Source organism: Chrysoperla carnea, chromosome 4 (genome assembly GCF_905475395.1).
Source record: "Chrysoperla carnea chromosome 4, inChrCarn1.1, whole genome shotgun sequence".
Lineage (NCBI taxonomy): Eukaryota > Metazoa > Arthropoda > Insecta > Neuroptera > Chrysopidae > Chrysoperla > Chrysoperla carnea.
Window position 1 is genome coordinate 2,788,328 of NC_058340.1, and position 17,251 is coordinate 2,805,578.

The 17,251-nt window shown below is 28.4% G+C and overlaps 1 protein-coding gene across 1 annotated transcript; it reads right to left on the minus strand.

Annotated features, from left to right (window-relative positions):
* Positions 1–4,520: 4,520 nt before the first annotated feature.
* LOC123299119 lies at positions 4,521–16,773 on the minus strand. The gene is made up of 3 exons (XM_044881360.1): positions 16,622–16,773; positions 5,910–6,015; positions 4,521–4,972 (listed from the first exon to the last, which is right to left on the minus strand). Exons 1-3 carry the CDS (start codon positions 16,756–16,758, stop codon positions 4,721–4,723), a joined length of 495 nt encoding a protein of 164 aa, XP_044737295.1. The 5' UTR covers positions 16,759–16,773; the 3' UTR covers positions 4,521–4,720.
* Between the last annotated feature and the right edge of the window lie 478 nt (positions 16,774–17,251).

Sequence of the window (17,251 nt, forward strand, 5' to 3'; positions counted from 1 at the left end):
ACTACTACATTGTCTCTATAAATGTGAATTAGCTAATCGTAATTCCTAGAAATATATCGCACCCCGAGCAAGGTAATCGAAAAAGCAGTAGCTGGGCAGAGCAGTTGAAAGTTAAGGCAGTCCGGCAGCTTGAGCAAGTGCGGTGAATGTTCATTTTTTTGCAGTAAATGATGCAGACGACCTCATTAAATTTGAATTGAATGGCGATAGCATGAAGCAGCAAATAATAGCACAGATTATAATCAATCGTTTACCTGAATACTTTGAATGAAATGTGATAAATGTGTTGGTGGTATAGAATCTGTTGGACTTCGATTGGTAAACAAACATGATGGTAATGACGCCACTAATACATCCATTCGTTCACGCTGTTGTTGTTCTTGGAGTAAACTTTGATTGGTTTGTGATGATAATAAATTTGTATTTGTGGATGAATGTAATGCTGATGGTAATTGTATAGTAGATGGTATAACATTCGATTCCAATGGCTGTCATAAAATTATTTTCCCAACAAACATATTATTGTTAGGTGTAGATGTAATGTTAGTCAAATTAAAAATGAACACTTTGTCGAAAAGGGTATTTCGGATAAATTGAATTCTAAACGCTTTACATTTTTTACATTTGATTTTAGTCTTTGGTTGTGATAAAAAGTCCATTATATGGTATCTCTTCCTCATTGCCCTGATTGAGGCGCGTTTATTTCCTTGGGGCACAACGTGGTGGCTATGTTATTAAATTGTAGCTTATATGAAACGTTTGTATTTTTAACATAGCGCCATCTATTGAATACTAACTCAATCCAGTCAACAGATATCGCCATCTGTTCGTATTGTTTGTAGTTAATAGATAATTGTGACTGTCAAATAACAGACAAATAATTTGCAATAAAATATAGTAATTTGCAATAAAATAATATTGCGACTATTAATTGAGATGTAAGCTATCCTACCTTTCAAGTTGGATCAAATTGCACACGGTGTGCAAATCAAATTTAAAATCAGTACAGTAGTTTAGGACTCAATAGCGGACAAACAACGTGGCACGTAATTTATATATACAAGAATTGCTCCTTTAAATATGAAAGATAGGTATATAAATAATAATCAGCATTATAGCTAATCGGGAGTATTCGAATGCATGAGACAAACGTTTAGAATTCAATTAAAAATAACAGTCATGCAAATTGAACATGAATAAAAATTTATGATATAAAAAAAAAGGATAAGCACATACCGCTGTTGTTTTTTCAGAATCAATGTCCAGATTATAATATTTTGATGGTTTTTCATATTTAAATCCTGAAATTGTTTCTCTGCTAATTGAAGGTCTACGTTCAAGTTTTGTTTCCACGGTTAAACCATTATTATTATTATTATTTGCACTTTTTTCTTCAGTTTCAACCACTTGATCAATTTCCGAAATGATCTCCTTGAGTTGATTTTTAATATGTTCCTGCTTGATTTCTGATTGATGATTTTTTGTAACTTCCTCAGTTTTAATTTCTTGTTGATTAGTTGTAAGCGACGAAAGTATTTTAGATATTGAGCTTTCATCATTCTCGTTGGATTCTGTTGCAGATTTTTGTTGCGAATCTGTTGGCTGTCCCGGGTCTGTATTTTGTGTTATTGGATCTGGAGGCAATGGATCTGTTGTTTCAGTGCCCTGTTCATATAGACCACAAATTTAGTTAATTTAAATTAATTAAAAAATTTGATAAAATGTGTAATATACAAAAAGGTTATGAAAACGTGATAATAATTATTTAAATTTGTTAATTTGTTGCACGCAATGCAAATTTTATGATCTTGTTTTGATAATATCAAGAGCTCAGAACAACTGAGTTCCAAGTAAGATTAGCAAGGTGTAATAAACAATATCTAAAATTAGTTTGATATTCTCTGTGTAAACAGCTTATTGAAATTTTTTTGGTCTGAGCTGAATTATTGCAACGTCCTACAGGCCTAGATAAAACTGATTAGTGGCAAGTTATTTTCCAGTTACTTACCTCTTGGAGGGCTAAAAATAACTTATAAATTTTAAATATACAAACCCCGTTTAAAGTGTTCCGTACTAAAAATTCAAAACAATTTTGAAGCCATCTCAAACAGATTCTGTATATATTCGTTCACTACTTTTTTGAGAGACTATTTTATGTAAGACTAATTTTATGTATTTTATGTAGATTGATTGAAAGGGCTGGTTATACTAAGTAGTTGATCAAACGTAGTTGAGAGGGTACAAAAGTAAAATTTTGGAACAGATTCAAGAATTTTACTAGAAAATTTTGAAAAGATAAAAATTTTAATAATACACTTGTTGGAAGAATGCTTGATTTTCAGGGTGTTCCTAAAAGCTCTACACAACGCACTGCCAGATCTGGATCGGCTCTAAATAAGCCGACTAAGCTAAAATTCAGTATAGAGACAGTGCTGTATCAGACTTATACTTTTATAAACGTTTTCTACTTACTTCTCAATTTTTTTTTTGTACTCTAATTCACTTTCTAATTAAACGATTTAGTATTAATTGATTAATTTAAAGTGGGTGGCTTTAGTGGGGAAAAAATTCTAATACTAAATACGCCCTTAAAATACTTAACTCCCTCTTCCTTAAAACTTTTAGAATTGACTTAGTAGTTAGTCCATCTTCACATTAGAAAATTTTTTTATTTAAAATTGCCTTAGTGCTCATACACCCTTAATGTGTTTTTTTCTACTGATATTCACCCACAGCATTACCAAAATGTGCTAAAGACATTTTAAGCATAAATGTTTTTTTGATAACAGTTCAACTAAGATTTGAAATAAAAGGAATGGAAGATTACAGAAAAATATCAGTCTTTTTAGCTTCAAAATGTTTTCATAAAAAAAAAAACAAAAAAAATAAACAAAAAACAAACATACAAGAATTGTTATGACGAATGAAAATCTTCTATCTCATGCAAAAATGATTTATATAGAACTGAGCTTTTTCTATTCTAAAAGCATCATTTTGAAGCTAAAACTATATTTAATCCGTGTTAAAGCTGTTGAAATAAAATACCATTCATATAATGTTGAAAAAAATTTTATTTAAAAATTATTTTGTTTGGTGTTTTATATGGATTATACATTTCTATAAATAGATTTTTTACAAAATTTTCGCTACAACAATCCATACTTAATGAATGCTAAACTTGTTAAAAATTAATAGCTCCAGTTCTATATAAAATACATTTAGAAATAATAGAATTTAAAAAAAAAATTATTAAAAAATGTGCAAAAAAAATGTAAAAAAAAAAATATCATCGCACTTTTTTCTTTAGTTTCAAAAAATAAAATATTGCGATTTTCGAAAAAAAAAGTCTTAGTATAATTGATAACCCTGTTTTGAAATAAATTTTCAAAAATATTAAACTTAAATTCAAATAATTATAAATAATGTCTTTTTATTTTAAAAATTACATTTAAATTGTGAACATCAGAAACAAAAAAAGCACAAATTATTTCTTTATCATTACAAAATCTAAAAAACACAAAAAATAATTGCAAATTAAATTAAAAAATAAAATAAAAATCACTAAAGAAAAATGCAATAAACGAATGTAATTGTTATGTTTATAATAATTGTTCATCAACAAACTATAAAAAAAAAAGCAAAAAAATTTTGAAACTACAAATAAAAACTCGGTAAAAGTGTTTGGATTGTAAATTAATAACTATAGTTAATTAATTAACATATTTGAATATTTTTCATCAAACAAATTGTTTTTAAGAAATTTTATTCTTCAAATTTTCATGAAAATTGATTTAACATTTATATCATAAAACAAATCTTTCTTGAAATAAATCTTAATTATGAGATATTCGACTATAAAAAATACTATTATCAGTACAGATTTATAGAACCAAATAGTAATATTTTTTATTCTTTTACGACTGACCATGATTGGAATTGAATAGCTCCCTTAAAAAAATTCATCATGAATTATTTTTTTCAAATTTCAATTATTTTTATTTATAACATAAATTATTTAACTTTCCACTTTTAATTCCTTTACTTTGGTTCTACAATTTATTATATTTTTCATGAATTCATTGGTATTATGTTATTTTTAGAATAAATTTGAACGCGTCTTTTCCGCGAAAATTTTTCCTATTGAGCCGGTCTTTTAAATTTTTTTTCATTAGAAATATAAGATAATCAAATTTAATATTTACATGATATTCAGTCTATTGCCATCAACATTTCAAAATTTATTGATTTATAGAAAATTCATTTTCTTTTCAATTTGTCCAAAAAAAATTTGGTTCAAAATCCCAATTCTTTTTTCTATTTAAAAAAAAAATAACGTAGGTATTGTCATTAAAATTTTTTGTGGATTGGCTCATTTAGTCAAAGGACGCGTTTTTTAAAGCTTAAATATAATAAATATTTTTCTTTAATAGGTAAAATTTGCATACAAATTCAATATTTTTGCATTGAATTTTTATTTGTTAAATAACACAATCGAATATTAAAAAAAAAAATACATTTTTAAACATTTCGGAGCTCTGTTGGATTTTATCAATTTCTTTTTAAAAACAATTTATTTGCTTCAAATATTTTAAGTAGAACTGTGTTGTTTTTGTGTTGTGCAGGCATCGAGTATCACCATATTGTTGAAGTAAGGTGTAAGAAAAAATTTCGAAACGAGTACATTTGTACTGTTTTTTTTTATTTATCATTAAACATAAATCTATCCTTCGAATTCATATTCCTCTACCTGAGTTTCAGAAAATTCAGAAGCTGAAGACGATACAGTTTTAGATATTGTTTTAGTTGATGAAGCGCTTTGTATCACACAACTCTTAGAAATTGTTTTTTCAGCTACAGCCGAATCGCTTACAGTCATTGAATTTGATGTTTGTTCAATTGTACGTGAGGCTTCTTCTTGTGACAGGCTTGATTCTTTTTTTAATACATTCATGTTGCCTTTCTTTTCTCTCACCTAAAACATAAAACATGTTAGCTTTAAATTTATACTTTTTAATTAAAACTCTTTCTTGGTTCATTTAATTATTTTCTAAACATACGGACTCATGTGAAATGGTATACATGGGCAGCCTGAAGAATAAATCCCAACAAAAACTCATTAATATGAGCTTTCATTGTAATAAATTATCCAGATGAGAACCTGATTAGGATTTCGGGAGCGTGTAGTTATACAGTGAGGTATCTTTTTGAAGTAATAATTGTGGAAGAAACAATTTTCCATAACATTTCGCCTTATAAACTATTCGTTTTGGAGACATATATATACTTAAGGGAAAATTTGTTATTTTTTAACTCATTTCATTAACCTTATAAAAATGTCCTCTTAAGATCGTTAACAATTTACTTCAAATTAATAAATGGCTATCGGATATTGATAATCAATTCGTAAAATTTTGATTAGTGACTGATTTTTTTAAATAAGTTTCTTTCGTTGTAAAAAACAGAGAAGAATTTTGCGGTTCTCTGCTTCTATTAATCGGATTGCGGCGAATAAAAAAAACTCTGTTTGTTATGAATTTCTGCATCGACCTTGCCTATGAAACCCTGGACAACTTTTCGAAAAATGAAAGAATTGGTTTGAAATTCTGGAAATAGGTGTAACTAATGATCATAAAAAAGTGTGGTTAATTTTAATTCGATGATTTTAACCTTAATTTGAGAAAAACAGCTTGCTCAGTTCAAGCAAATCCGCGAATTTTAACTTTTTTTTTTTTTTTTTTTAAATTGTAGGTATCTTCGGAAAGTGTCAAAGATTTTTTTTTCAAAACCTGATTATAAGCCGATGAATAAAAAAAACAAAAATTCAAAAAACTCGTCTTGAAAATGTAAATTGTTATACAATCAAAGACCACTCCCGCATATAATACTTTACCATTCATACACAACTTTACCTCTGATTCAGAGCTTGCTGAAGTAGAATATTCTTCTTTTTGGATTTGAGAATTATTTCCAGATGGTACCATTGCCATGGTTGATGTAATTCGGACCCGGGAATTCCTGCAAATAACAAATAATATTAGGATTATAATTATTTTTGTATATACACATACAAAATTTATATTGACTATGGGAGTAAATCGTGAAAATTTTTTCGTATTGCAGACAAATAATCCCGAAAAACAGGAGGTAAAAAATACATTACATATTTTGTCTAATATAGACAATAATATTAAATTTTCAATGTAAGTCATAAATGCAATCCATACAATTATATATGCATCCATACAATTCTATAATTAAGGCAGTGTATTGTTACCATGGAAAGTCCTCCAAAAAAACTCACGCACGGTGCGAATAGGTACATTCATATATATTTACATCGAAAATTCTTAAAAGCCCAAAGACGAAATTTTTAAAATATTATAATTTTTTTTAAAATTGATTGATTGTAGTTTTTTTTATTAAAATATACAATGACTGTTTATTGTAAATATTTGTAATATATTATTTAAAAAAAAAAAAACACACATAATTAATTTTATTTTAATAATAAAGTAATTCCAAAAGATAAAAATACAAATAATTTAAAAAATTTGGATCACTTCCAAACTTTCTTGTTTTCATAGTTGATGTGACTTTTCTAATATATTTAGCACGTCTGCCAATTTTATTATCGACAGCCATGAAATAAATTAAAAAAATTTTCTAAACTGAATTTAATTTTTTCATTTTTATTTATTTTGTATATAGTTTGAGTTCCTAAATTATGTCTTCTCCAATTTTTCAAAAAATTAATTAATGAAATAAATATGTTTTAAAGATTTCAAGGAATTTTTTTTCGGGATTCCTCTGTATCTATTTGTATTCTGCTGTCATTGCTACGTTTAGTGCAAAAAAAATGTATTTCGGACGTTCTAAAATTCATTATAGAGTAAGAGCCAGCGCCTGCCAGACATACGTTAAAGTATAAAAGCTGAAATTTTTTTTGCGTATTCTCACTGGTGTAGGGACTCATCTTTGGGGGCTACAAACCTTGACTAACGGTTCCTTCGGTAGGTAGCAGGTAATCAGGGGCGCAGTACCCGAGCTCTCTCACGTTAAAGTATAAAAGCTGAAATTCACACAGAGTGTTCAAATGACCATTTTAAGTCAATATTGAAAAAGACATATATTATTATTAAAGTTATCTGAATTTATTTCTCTAATGTTTGTATTTTCAGTAATAGAAAATAACTCAATCTGTAACAGGTATTTGAGACATTTCTTCTTAGTCATTTTAACGAACACGTAGGTCAGTTTAAATGATGAATAATAATAATAAGAAAATCTCTGATGGAGATGAGTTTACAATGTAGGTGGCGAGGCGTAAAATAAATAATTAAACATTTTATCAACTTTACTATTAAGATTCCACTGAGAGGTAGGTAGATTTAGGCATATTATCTACTTGGTACGCTGCCAAAACCAACACAAAGTAATAAATGTACTGTATATTTTTAACTATAAATTTGATTGCAGATTTCAATCGTTCATATTACAGGTGGTCTCAAATGTACACAGTATTCAGTAAATCGATGTGAACTTTACAGTTCAGGCCCACTATTAAGAAAAAGTGGGCCTTTTTTTTGAAATACACAGTTCGTGACCATGGGGGTGGGTTCGAAATGTTATCAGAAACAAAATTCTAAAAAAGTTGCATAAAAATTTCCCCTAGAACGATCTTTTTTGGCAGTTTTTTTTTTTTTAAATTTAAAAAAAAAAAAAAAAACGATTTTTTGAAAAACCTATTGACTTTTGCTGATAATATTATATGGGAAAGTTGATTACATTTTGAAAATAAAATTGATTGATCACTCTGTATATGATGACCTAAAGAAATATTATAATATAATATATTCAAAAACACGAGACGTGTCGTTATTTAGTATTTGGTTGTTTATAGCTTTAGTGTGAATAAATATATATTGTAACTGGATGCAAAACAGTAACAAAACTTACATAAGATTCACACATGCTCATAGTAATAATCAGTTTATATCACACAAACTAATCCGGGCTTTTATTTCCGTGTCTGAAATAAGTTGATTTTCTTAATACAAAATATCTATGTATATATTCTAATAATAATAATTGTATTTACAGTGAAACCTGGTTAAGTGAGACATCAAAGCTAGGGCCTTCAAATTTGTCAAAGTATTAAACTTACCCAGCGTTTCAGGATAAATAAATATATGTCTCCTTTACAGAGGGTTCCATTAATAGAGGTCAAAATACAGGTCATTTCAGTTATAGAGGTGCGATTATAAAATAAAATAACGTATTATCAAATTAAATGTTATAATAACACATAGTAATACATAAAAATATTTAGATTTTCCGATTAATAGGATAAGAGAGGCTTCTCAGTTTCCGGCTTGTTAGAAGCCGGAAGTATTGTAACGCGCTCCCAGAAGTATTGTAACGCGCTCTTTAATAAATTTTCCGATATGACACCACTCACCCTTTAAGTTTTATTGGGTGGGCAATTGTAAAATAAATCCGCTTCGTCTGCGTTAAAAATATCATAAACATAATGATTGCGCAGAAGAACTGGCAGGTCTTCAATCCATTGGCTACATTTGTTAACTTCAATACCGTCATTTGCTCCACAAATTGCTTTGAAAACTATACCGTTCTTTTTTACTATACCCTTCCAACCAATCATTGTTGTTACAATTATGAATACCCAACCTTCGCGACAAATCTTGTGTCATTTCTTTAATCATTGGTCCACTTACCGAAAAGTTTTTGTTACGATGTTACTTGACCCATGCCAGCAAACTCTGTTCAAGTTCAGGATATTCTGTAAACGTTTTAGTTTCCCTTGTCTTTCAGAACTTTTGTGATTGAATTTCATCTTTATTCTGAATTATTCTACAAAGAGTAGATTTTGGCACATTAAATTCGACATAGACTTTATCGCGTGTCTTCCTACTTTTTAAACGGATATTAACTTTAATTTTTCACTTACTGATAACAATTTGAGCCTTTGTTTCTTCATTTTTCAAATAAACAACCGTATGATAGTAAATCAAAACTAAAACTGAAGGTTAATGAGGCTAAAAACTATTTAAGTGCGGAATTTGCATGTAGAATAAAAATTAGTAAGTAAAAAAAACAAAACGAAATTATCTCAGTTCTCAGTTACACAGGCATGCATATAAAACTGACTCGATGGCTCAGTTATAGAGGAAACTATGACGATAAAATCGAAAGAACGGATCCCAGATGTAGAGGTTTGCTTCGTCCCACTAACAAAGGTAATTCAGTGCCAAAGTGTTGGGACCTCAGCTTGAGTTCTAGTTATGAAGGTTTCTCACTTATCCTGGACCCACTTAACCAAGTTTCACTGTATATATTTTTATGTTTTATATAATTTAAGTGATTTACATTTAAATATATTTTTTAATTTCATTTCGATCGAAATCTTATTTCGAAATTACTGAAAAATAATTTTATTTTACACCCACACTAAACTGATACTTTATTACTGAAAAAAAAATTTACAAGGTGTATCATGAAGAAGTCTTAGTTAATTTAATTGAAATAAAAATTTCCTTTAAATTATTTACTTTAATTGAGCATCCTACACAAATAAAGAGAAAAAGTCTATTCGATCATAATCTTTTAATCCTCTGTAAAAGGTGTTTCCAAATTAAAGTCATCACGAGCAAAAAGTTCTAAAAGTGAATAAATAATCGGATAAATAAATAAGTCCAGATATTTCAGATACAGGGTGTCAAAGTACAAACATAGTTGTCACCTACCCGGCCCCTCCTCTCGCATTACTTATGAAGTTAGTTGTTATATTTAAATTTTACATTACAAATCAATATATATCTAGTATAAAACAAAGTCGATTCCCGCTATCTGTCCCTATGTCCTAAAGTATGCTTAGATCTTAAAAACTACGCAAGGGATTTTGAGGCGGTTTTTTTAATGATTCAAGAGAAAGATTTCTATGTATAATATAGTATCTTAAAAAGTGAGATAGATATCTTAAAAACGGAGGTTAAATCCCATTATTATTATTGTTAGTAAAGAAACACTGATAATTTAGAGGTTAATGCGTAGTCGACGAATTTGAGAACAAAAGGAGGGTAATTGACGGTATATGAAGTGAAGGTTAAAAGACAATAATCTTTGTATATAAAATTAAAGTCCAACGAAGTCCAGCGGGTAGTTCACAGCTAGTAAATGGATAATTTGAATTGAAAGAAAAAGGATCACTTAACAAAATAATAGATAAGTGCCTACGATTCAAGAAATTTTAGTATCCATATTATCATCGCTTTTTTTATTATTCATGTAATAAAAAACTTTTAAGTGTCAATTTAAAATATGTAAAAAGTTTATTTAATGCATAATAAAAAAAATTATTATCGTTTTAAAATATATTAGAAGGATTTGTACTACTGCAATGAAATTGTAATTAATAATCCAACTTATACAGTAGCGAAGAAATAATACCAGTTAGGAAAAATTTAAAATAAAAAAAAAAAACAGATCTTTCTATGAAGTGTCAATTTTGACGAAAAAATCAGGGTTAGGATTACATTAGGCAAGCCCACCCAAGCATGGCGAAATAATTTTTTCATTTTCCAGACGCGGTCGAGTCTAATAAATTCATTCTTGCTAATATTTGACCAAAATTTAACCAAGTCTATTAATTACATTGTAATTTTCCAGTTTTCGCATATATCTCAGACAAGTCTAATAAAATAATTCTTGGTGTATACTAGTCTTTGCCCTGTCTACCAATCAATCGAATCAATTAAGCGTTAGTTAATCAAGCTTGTTTATATTTCTGTTTTTTTCCTGTTGTTGTAGTAGATATGATAGCCACAAGAATAAAGCGTCCAGGATACAGTTAGAAATGGTTAAAAACTCTTTTAATCAATAGATCGAGAAAGGTCAAATCCAGGTTGTGTCTCTAAAACGTAATGTAATTTTTCAATTCTTTTGTTGAAACTGATTCTGATTAAAATTGCAAATTTCGAGTAAACAACAAGGACAACTGATTCTTATCAAGAATATCTCTTTTCAAATTCATATTTTTATACCATGTATATATGGAATATACATAGTATATTAAGTTTAGTCCCAAGTTTGTAACGCTTAAAAATATTGATGCTACGAAAAAAATTTTGGTATAGGTAAATCGATCGGAAATCGATCCGAATCGCCAGATAAACTCGATTTTTGAATTTCTTGGGTCAAAATTACTAAACTGAGTTTCATCAAATTCCGAAACAAATAATTTTTTACGATTTTTTCGAATTTTTCTAAGGGGTACCCCTTGAAAAAATTGCAAAAAATCGATACAAATTTATCGTCTCCAATTTCGATAAAACTCTGTATATAAGGTAATTTTGACCCAAAAAATACAAAAATCGGTTTCATTTAACGATTGGCCGAATAATTCTCGAGATAATACCGGAAATCGATCCGAAATATCGTTTTTTTCGAAAATTTCTCGGCCAATCGCCAAATAAACTCGATTTTTGAATTTCTTGGGTCAAAATTACCTTATAACCTGAGTTTCATCAAATTCCGAAACAAATAATTTTTTACGATTTTTTCGAATTTTTCTAAGGGGTACCCCTTGAAAAAATTGCAAAAAATCGATACAAATTTATCGTCTCCAATTTCGATAAAACTCTGTATATAAGGTAATTTTGACCCAAAAAATACAAAAACCGACCGGTTTCATTTAACGATTGGGCGAATAATTCTCGAGATAATACCGGAAATCGATCCGAAATATCGTTTCTTTCGAAAATTATTCGGCCAATCGCCAAATAAACTCGATTTTTGAATTTTTTGGGTCAAAATTACCTTATAAACTGAGTTTCATCAAATTCCGAAACAAATAATTTTTTACGATTTTTTCGAAGGAATCATAAGGTCATTTGGATCTTTGCTGCGTAGGACCTATCTTGTAAACCGCTAGAGATAGAACAAAAATTTAAATGTAAAAAATGTTCCTTATAAAATATTAAACAACATTTTTTCGTAAACATCACTGTTTACCCGTGAAAGCACAAAATTGTATATTGTGTATGTTATGGTTATATCAGTTATAGTATCAGACATAGTAATCAACACTGTCCATACATGGTATTTCGACAATTAACTCAGTCAATTGTTTGTTTTCTCTTGTACTGAATTAAAGTTGAACCTTTTCAATCATTTAGGTCTACGGATGCAGAAATACGGTATTGAACATAAATTTAATTTTTATTGGCTTTTTTGTCTTATAAAACAATGTAAATTTACCCAATTTTAGCTACACAACATTTCGCGATTTAACTAAAATATTCTAATTTCACATAATTTAATTACGAATGATGCTGAACCAAATAGCTTTAGACTATTTCCGAGTATTTTAGTTTTTATTAACGAAAGATTCGCAAAGCATTCAATAATAATTTTTTTGCAAAATGAAAAATATTTTTACGCTTTCTGACCTATTGAAACAAAAAAGTAAAGATTTTAAGTGGTCAATATGAACTGTTTCTAGACACAAAAGCGCAAACTTTTCACTTCGCAATTGATTCTTATATATTTTTCATTTATGATTATTCGATTGAAATTTCATCCAAGAAATCCGTTTTTAGCATATCAAAATTCCTACATTTAAAATGCTTGATTGGATCCATTAAAACAAGTTGGCCACTGGAAAGCGATTCGTTCCTCTATTAAAATGTTAGTTTTTATGAGTTAATTTAATACAAGCAGTACTTCATTTATCTGCTTTTCAATTTTCCCCTGTTAATAATTCTATTTGGCAAGTACTACGTTATATTTTAGAACAATAAAATAATTTATAGCACAACAACAACAACAAAAAAATGCTTGCCTGGTACATACGACATTTTGTTTGCCAACATGTATTTGTGACAACATAATTTGAGACAAAAACTATTATTCAAATTAAACGCACGAGTATATTTTGTACGAGTACATGACGGTCGATTGGAAAATAAAATGTAATAAAATATATTACTGAGATGCTGCTTATAATTTTATAGACTTATGTATTTCATTGCATAAATAAGAATAATAAAGTTATTAAATGTCAAGTCAGTAAACTAATAAAACTATAGTCAACTATAAAATTTAGTATGGCGGCCAAAGGAAGTTGCGTCCATACTTTTTCTTAGTTTTTCACCCGTGAATTCCGGATTTTGAGATTAAACTATTCAAAAGTGATAGCAACAATTGTTTATACGGTTTTTCTAGAAAAATTTTAGATTATTGATAGATAAAACTCAAATTACTAATTTTATAAAAATATCTTTTTATACCATGTATATATGAAATATACATAGTATATTAAGTTTAGTCCCAAGTTTGTAACGCTTAAAAATAATGATGCTAGGAAAAAAATTTTGTCATAGCTGTTCATAAAATCACCTAATTAGTCCATTTCCGGTTGTCCGTCCGTCCGTCCATCTGTGGACACGATAACTTAAAAACGAAAAAAGATATCGAGCTGAAATTTTTACAGCGTAAAAAGTGAGGTCAAGTTCGTAAATGAGCATCATAGGTCAATTGGGACTTAGGTCCGTAGGACCCATCTTGTAAACCGTTAGAGATAGAACAAAAGTTTAAATGCAAAAAATGTTTCTTATCAAAAATTAAACAACTTTTGTTTGAAACATTTTTTCGTAAACATCACTGTTTACCCGCGAGGGCGCCAATTAGGCGGAAATTTTATAATATGAATACTTGATTATCAGTTATGTATGTGTCACATGTTTGTATGTGTAATGTGATAAAGAAATCAACACTGACTTTGCATGGTATTTCAACAATTAACGCAGTCAATTGTTTGTTTTCATTTGTTTATATATGAATTTAAAAAAAATTCAAAGCAACCTCTATTGTAAGTCAAAGTCATGGATACAGGTGAATGTCCTCTACTGTCCTTGACAACTTTTGGCTTAAGCATTTTTCTGTGGCTAACGTGTTTTTTTTTCGATTAAATGCAATAATGACATATTTTTAAGTTTCATTTCCTCCAAAAGCTAATGATTTTTGAAAAAAAAAAGGTTTAAATAAAAAAAATTTTTTTATGAGGATCAACTTTCTAATTTAAATTGTTAACCTTCTTACTATTTTAGTATCTCAATTAGCTATTAAACCAACCCGGACAACTTTATCCAATCTGATGTGACGACTTGATCTCCCCTATCAAACTCTGCTTCTTTTCTTTAGTTAACTACAAAACGAGCTATTAGCCATTATACTTAGATTAAAATGCCCCACTCTATATATTTTATATATATAGCCTATAGAATTTACTTTTGTTTTCGTTTTTTTATTAATATTGAAAAAATAATAATTAACACTTAATATACTTTAAATCAAAAAGTTTATTAAAGAAAAACGATATTAATTATTATTATACAACAAATATGTATTTAACATTTTAAAGTTCAATATCCGATGGTGAACTTATACAAACACATATAAACGTTATATTTATAGACAAGGGGAAACATACAAATGTACGAATTATAAATAAAAATTGTATTTTCAATAAAAGAAAAGTGGAAAAATAATTAAATTTTATATTTTAATCTGTTTAGGTATATTAACACAAAAAAGTAAATAAATAAATAAATAAAATGAAAAACATGAGTAAGTAACTGATGAGTGAGTAATGATTTTAAATAGAATATAAAAAGTATGAAATTTATTTATTAACCTCACATAAATTTTCATGAAAATTATTTTATTTTATTTATAATAAATTATTTCCTCTTTATAGATTTTACCTACAGTTTTATAGAAACGACCATGAATGTAAAATATTATTATTTGTCTAAGACTATAAAAAAATTATTTTAGACAATTAAAAATTTGTTTTGTAAGACCGCCAAAATTTAAGTTTGTAGTTATTTCGTTTTTTTAAGAGAAGTCCCTCAGACTTCTGTAACTAAGGACGAGCAAGACAGCGACAACCCAACCAGTGACAACCTAAAATACGAGTAAGACAGAGTGACAACATTTTTTTCTACCTATCTCATTACTATTAGAGAAACTGAGATAGGTAGAAGAGTCGTATATCCGTCTCGCTTCCTCCTCTATGATCAATGCGGATTTGGATAAGGAGACACACAATAGAGTATATGGCACACAATAAAGTTATAACAATGGTGACTTCCATTTAAAATAACTAGCCCATGCCTGTTCTAAAGAGTATTTTATGGAAACTTGTGTGATATATGATACCAGCCAAATTATAATCGCAGTTTCGCAAGCCAATTATTGATGATCAAATCAGGTTTCTTAGCGTATAGTAAATGTTTTTATCTAGATCATATTTAGTGACATGCCGGATATCCGTATTCACGGATCTTGGTTCTAATGATCGATATTTATATCCGTATTCATAGATCTACATTTTTGCTGATCCGGCACATCACTCAGCATGTTGTCAACACGATATGATTTATCATTTGTTAAAAAAACTGCACATATATTTTTATCGATGATTTCATTTTACCCAATCTATATGTAGTCGAATTATCGAAAAATTATATTATTCTAGAATATTCTATCACTCTATAAATACTGTTAAATATAATGAAATTTTAAAATTATCTATATCTATAGGTTCGTAATATTGCAGGGCACTACAAATTTTTTTTAATATTCCAACATTTATCGTTATAACCTAAACGTTAGTTTATAACAGAAATTATAAATAAGACAATATGGCTCATTTAGGAATTCCAAATTACAATAATCCCTTAAGACTCCAAAATTAGCTTTGATTAAAAATACAAAATTGTGTCCAATTTTGCTGTTTTTTTAATTTGATAAAAGAAAGAGGAGTTTTATCTTTTGATAAATATTATACAAACCCTGAAGAAGGATTATTAGAATTCAAGGAATGAGATATTATCTTTTATTAAACGTAAGCTTCTTATCCTAGCAGCTCAGTTGACAGGTTCGATTCCCTTCATCACAATAAAACATTTATTTAAGTAGTAATTGTGATGGCTTGATGTAGTGCATGGTATATTATTGAAGGGTTTGAATCCGCCAGCCAAAATAAGCGGGAAGTTGAAATAATAAACGAAAAAAGTCAGGAAACACATGTAATCAATTTACCGCCCTATTGTGTGTGGGGCGGTAACAACCCTGCAGTGTGATCAATTTATCGCCCCATTAAAAATAATTGATCAGATTGCCGCTGCCTTGATTCGAACTCACAACCTCTCAGTCAGTAGTAAAACAGGTCACTGAGCCGGTTGTTAAAACAAATATAACAATCTATTTGTTCCGTGGAGATTCAGGGCAAGAAATATAGGAAAATTTATCGTTATTTTGAGATGTTGCACCATAATTCCAACTGGGTACTTTGTGAAAATCAAAGGAGCTTTTTTTTTAAACAAAAATATTTCCGGTAATCTTTTTAAACGATTATTTATTTATTGATAATAGTTTTGAGTTATTAACAAATACAAAATAAAAATCGTAAATACAAGCCAATATTATTTTGGCATATTTTCAACTTTCTAAAACTCATAGACATAAAATCAAAAATAATAATTGTTACTCTTTACTACGGCTAATTAAACAAATTTTTATCTAAACAAAATCAAACCTTTCAGTATCATTTGAATTCTGTTGTTCTCGATTGGACGATTGATATTTAATTTGATTATTTTTTTTGGTAACACCAATAAACACAAATAAACTGAAGAAAAATCCTAAAATTGAATTTATAACTTTACGAAACATTTGCTGCACTTAAAACAAAACACACCAAAGATGAAATGAACGAAATTGTCGACAACACATAAATAATATTATTTAATTTTAATATACGAGCACCGGATCCGAAAGTTTTCTGAAGTACAAGTTAATTTTAATATATTTCGATCATAACATCAGGTGATGAACGTAGACACTACACAAGATCGTAACATGTAATATGAAAGAGCTTTTGTTTGTAACATTTTAAGTATAAAAAAACGACTATGCGGTATGAAAATATCTGTATTTTGTAGGGATCGGTAGGTTTACTTCACTTAAAGTTTTCAGTTCTAATTTGTTTTATAACTTTCTTAAATTAACTAAAACAGAATTTATTTTTTACAATAAAATCAATAAAAATTGTTTTAGGGGAGTTTTGTCTTGGGTTAGACCTCCTAGCAAGGTCGGAATTTTTACTTTTTCTGATTGTTGGTATATTTTATTTTGGAACTATGATCCTTATCGCACGATATCATTC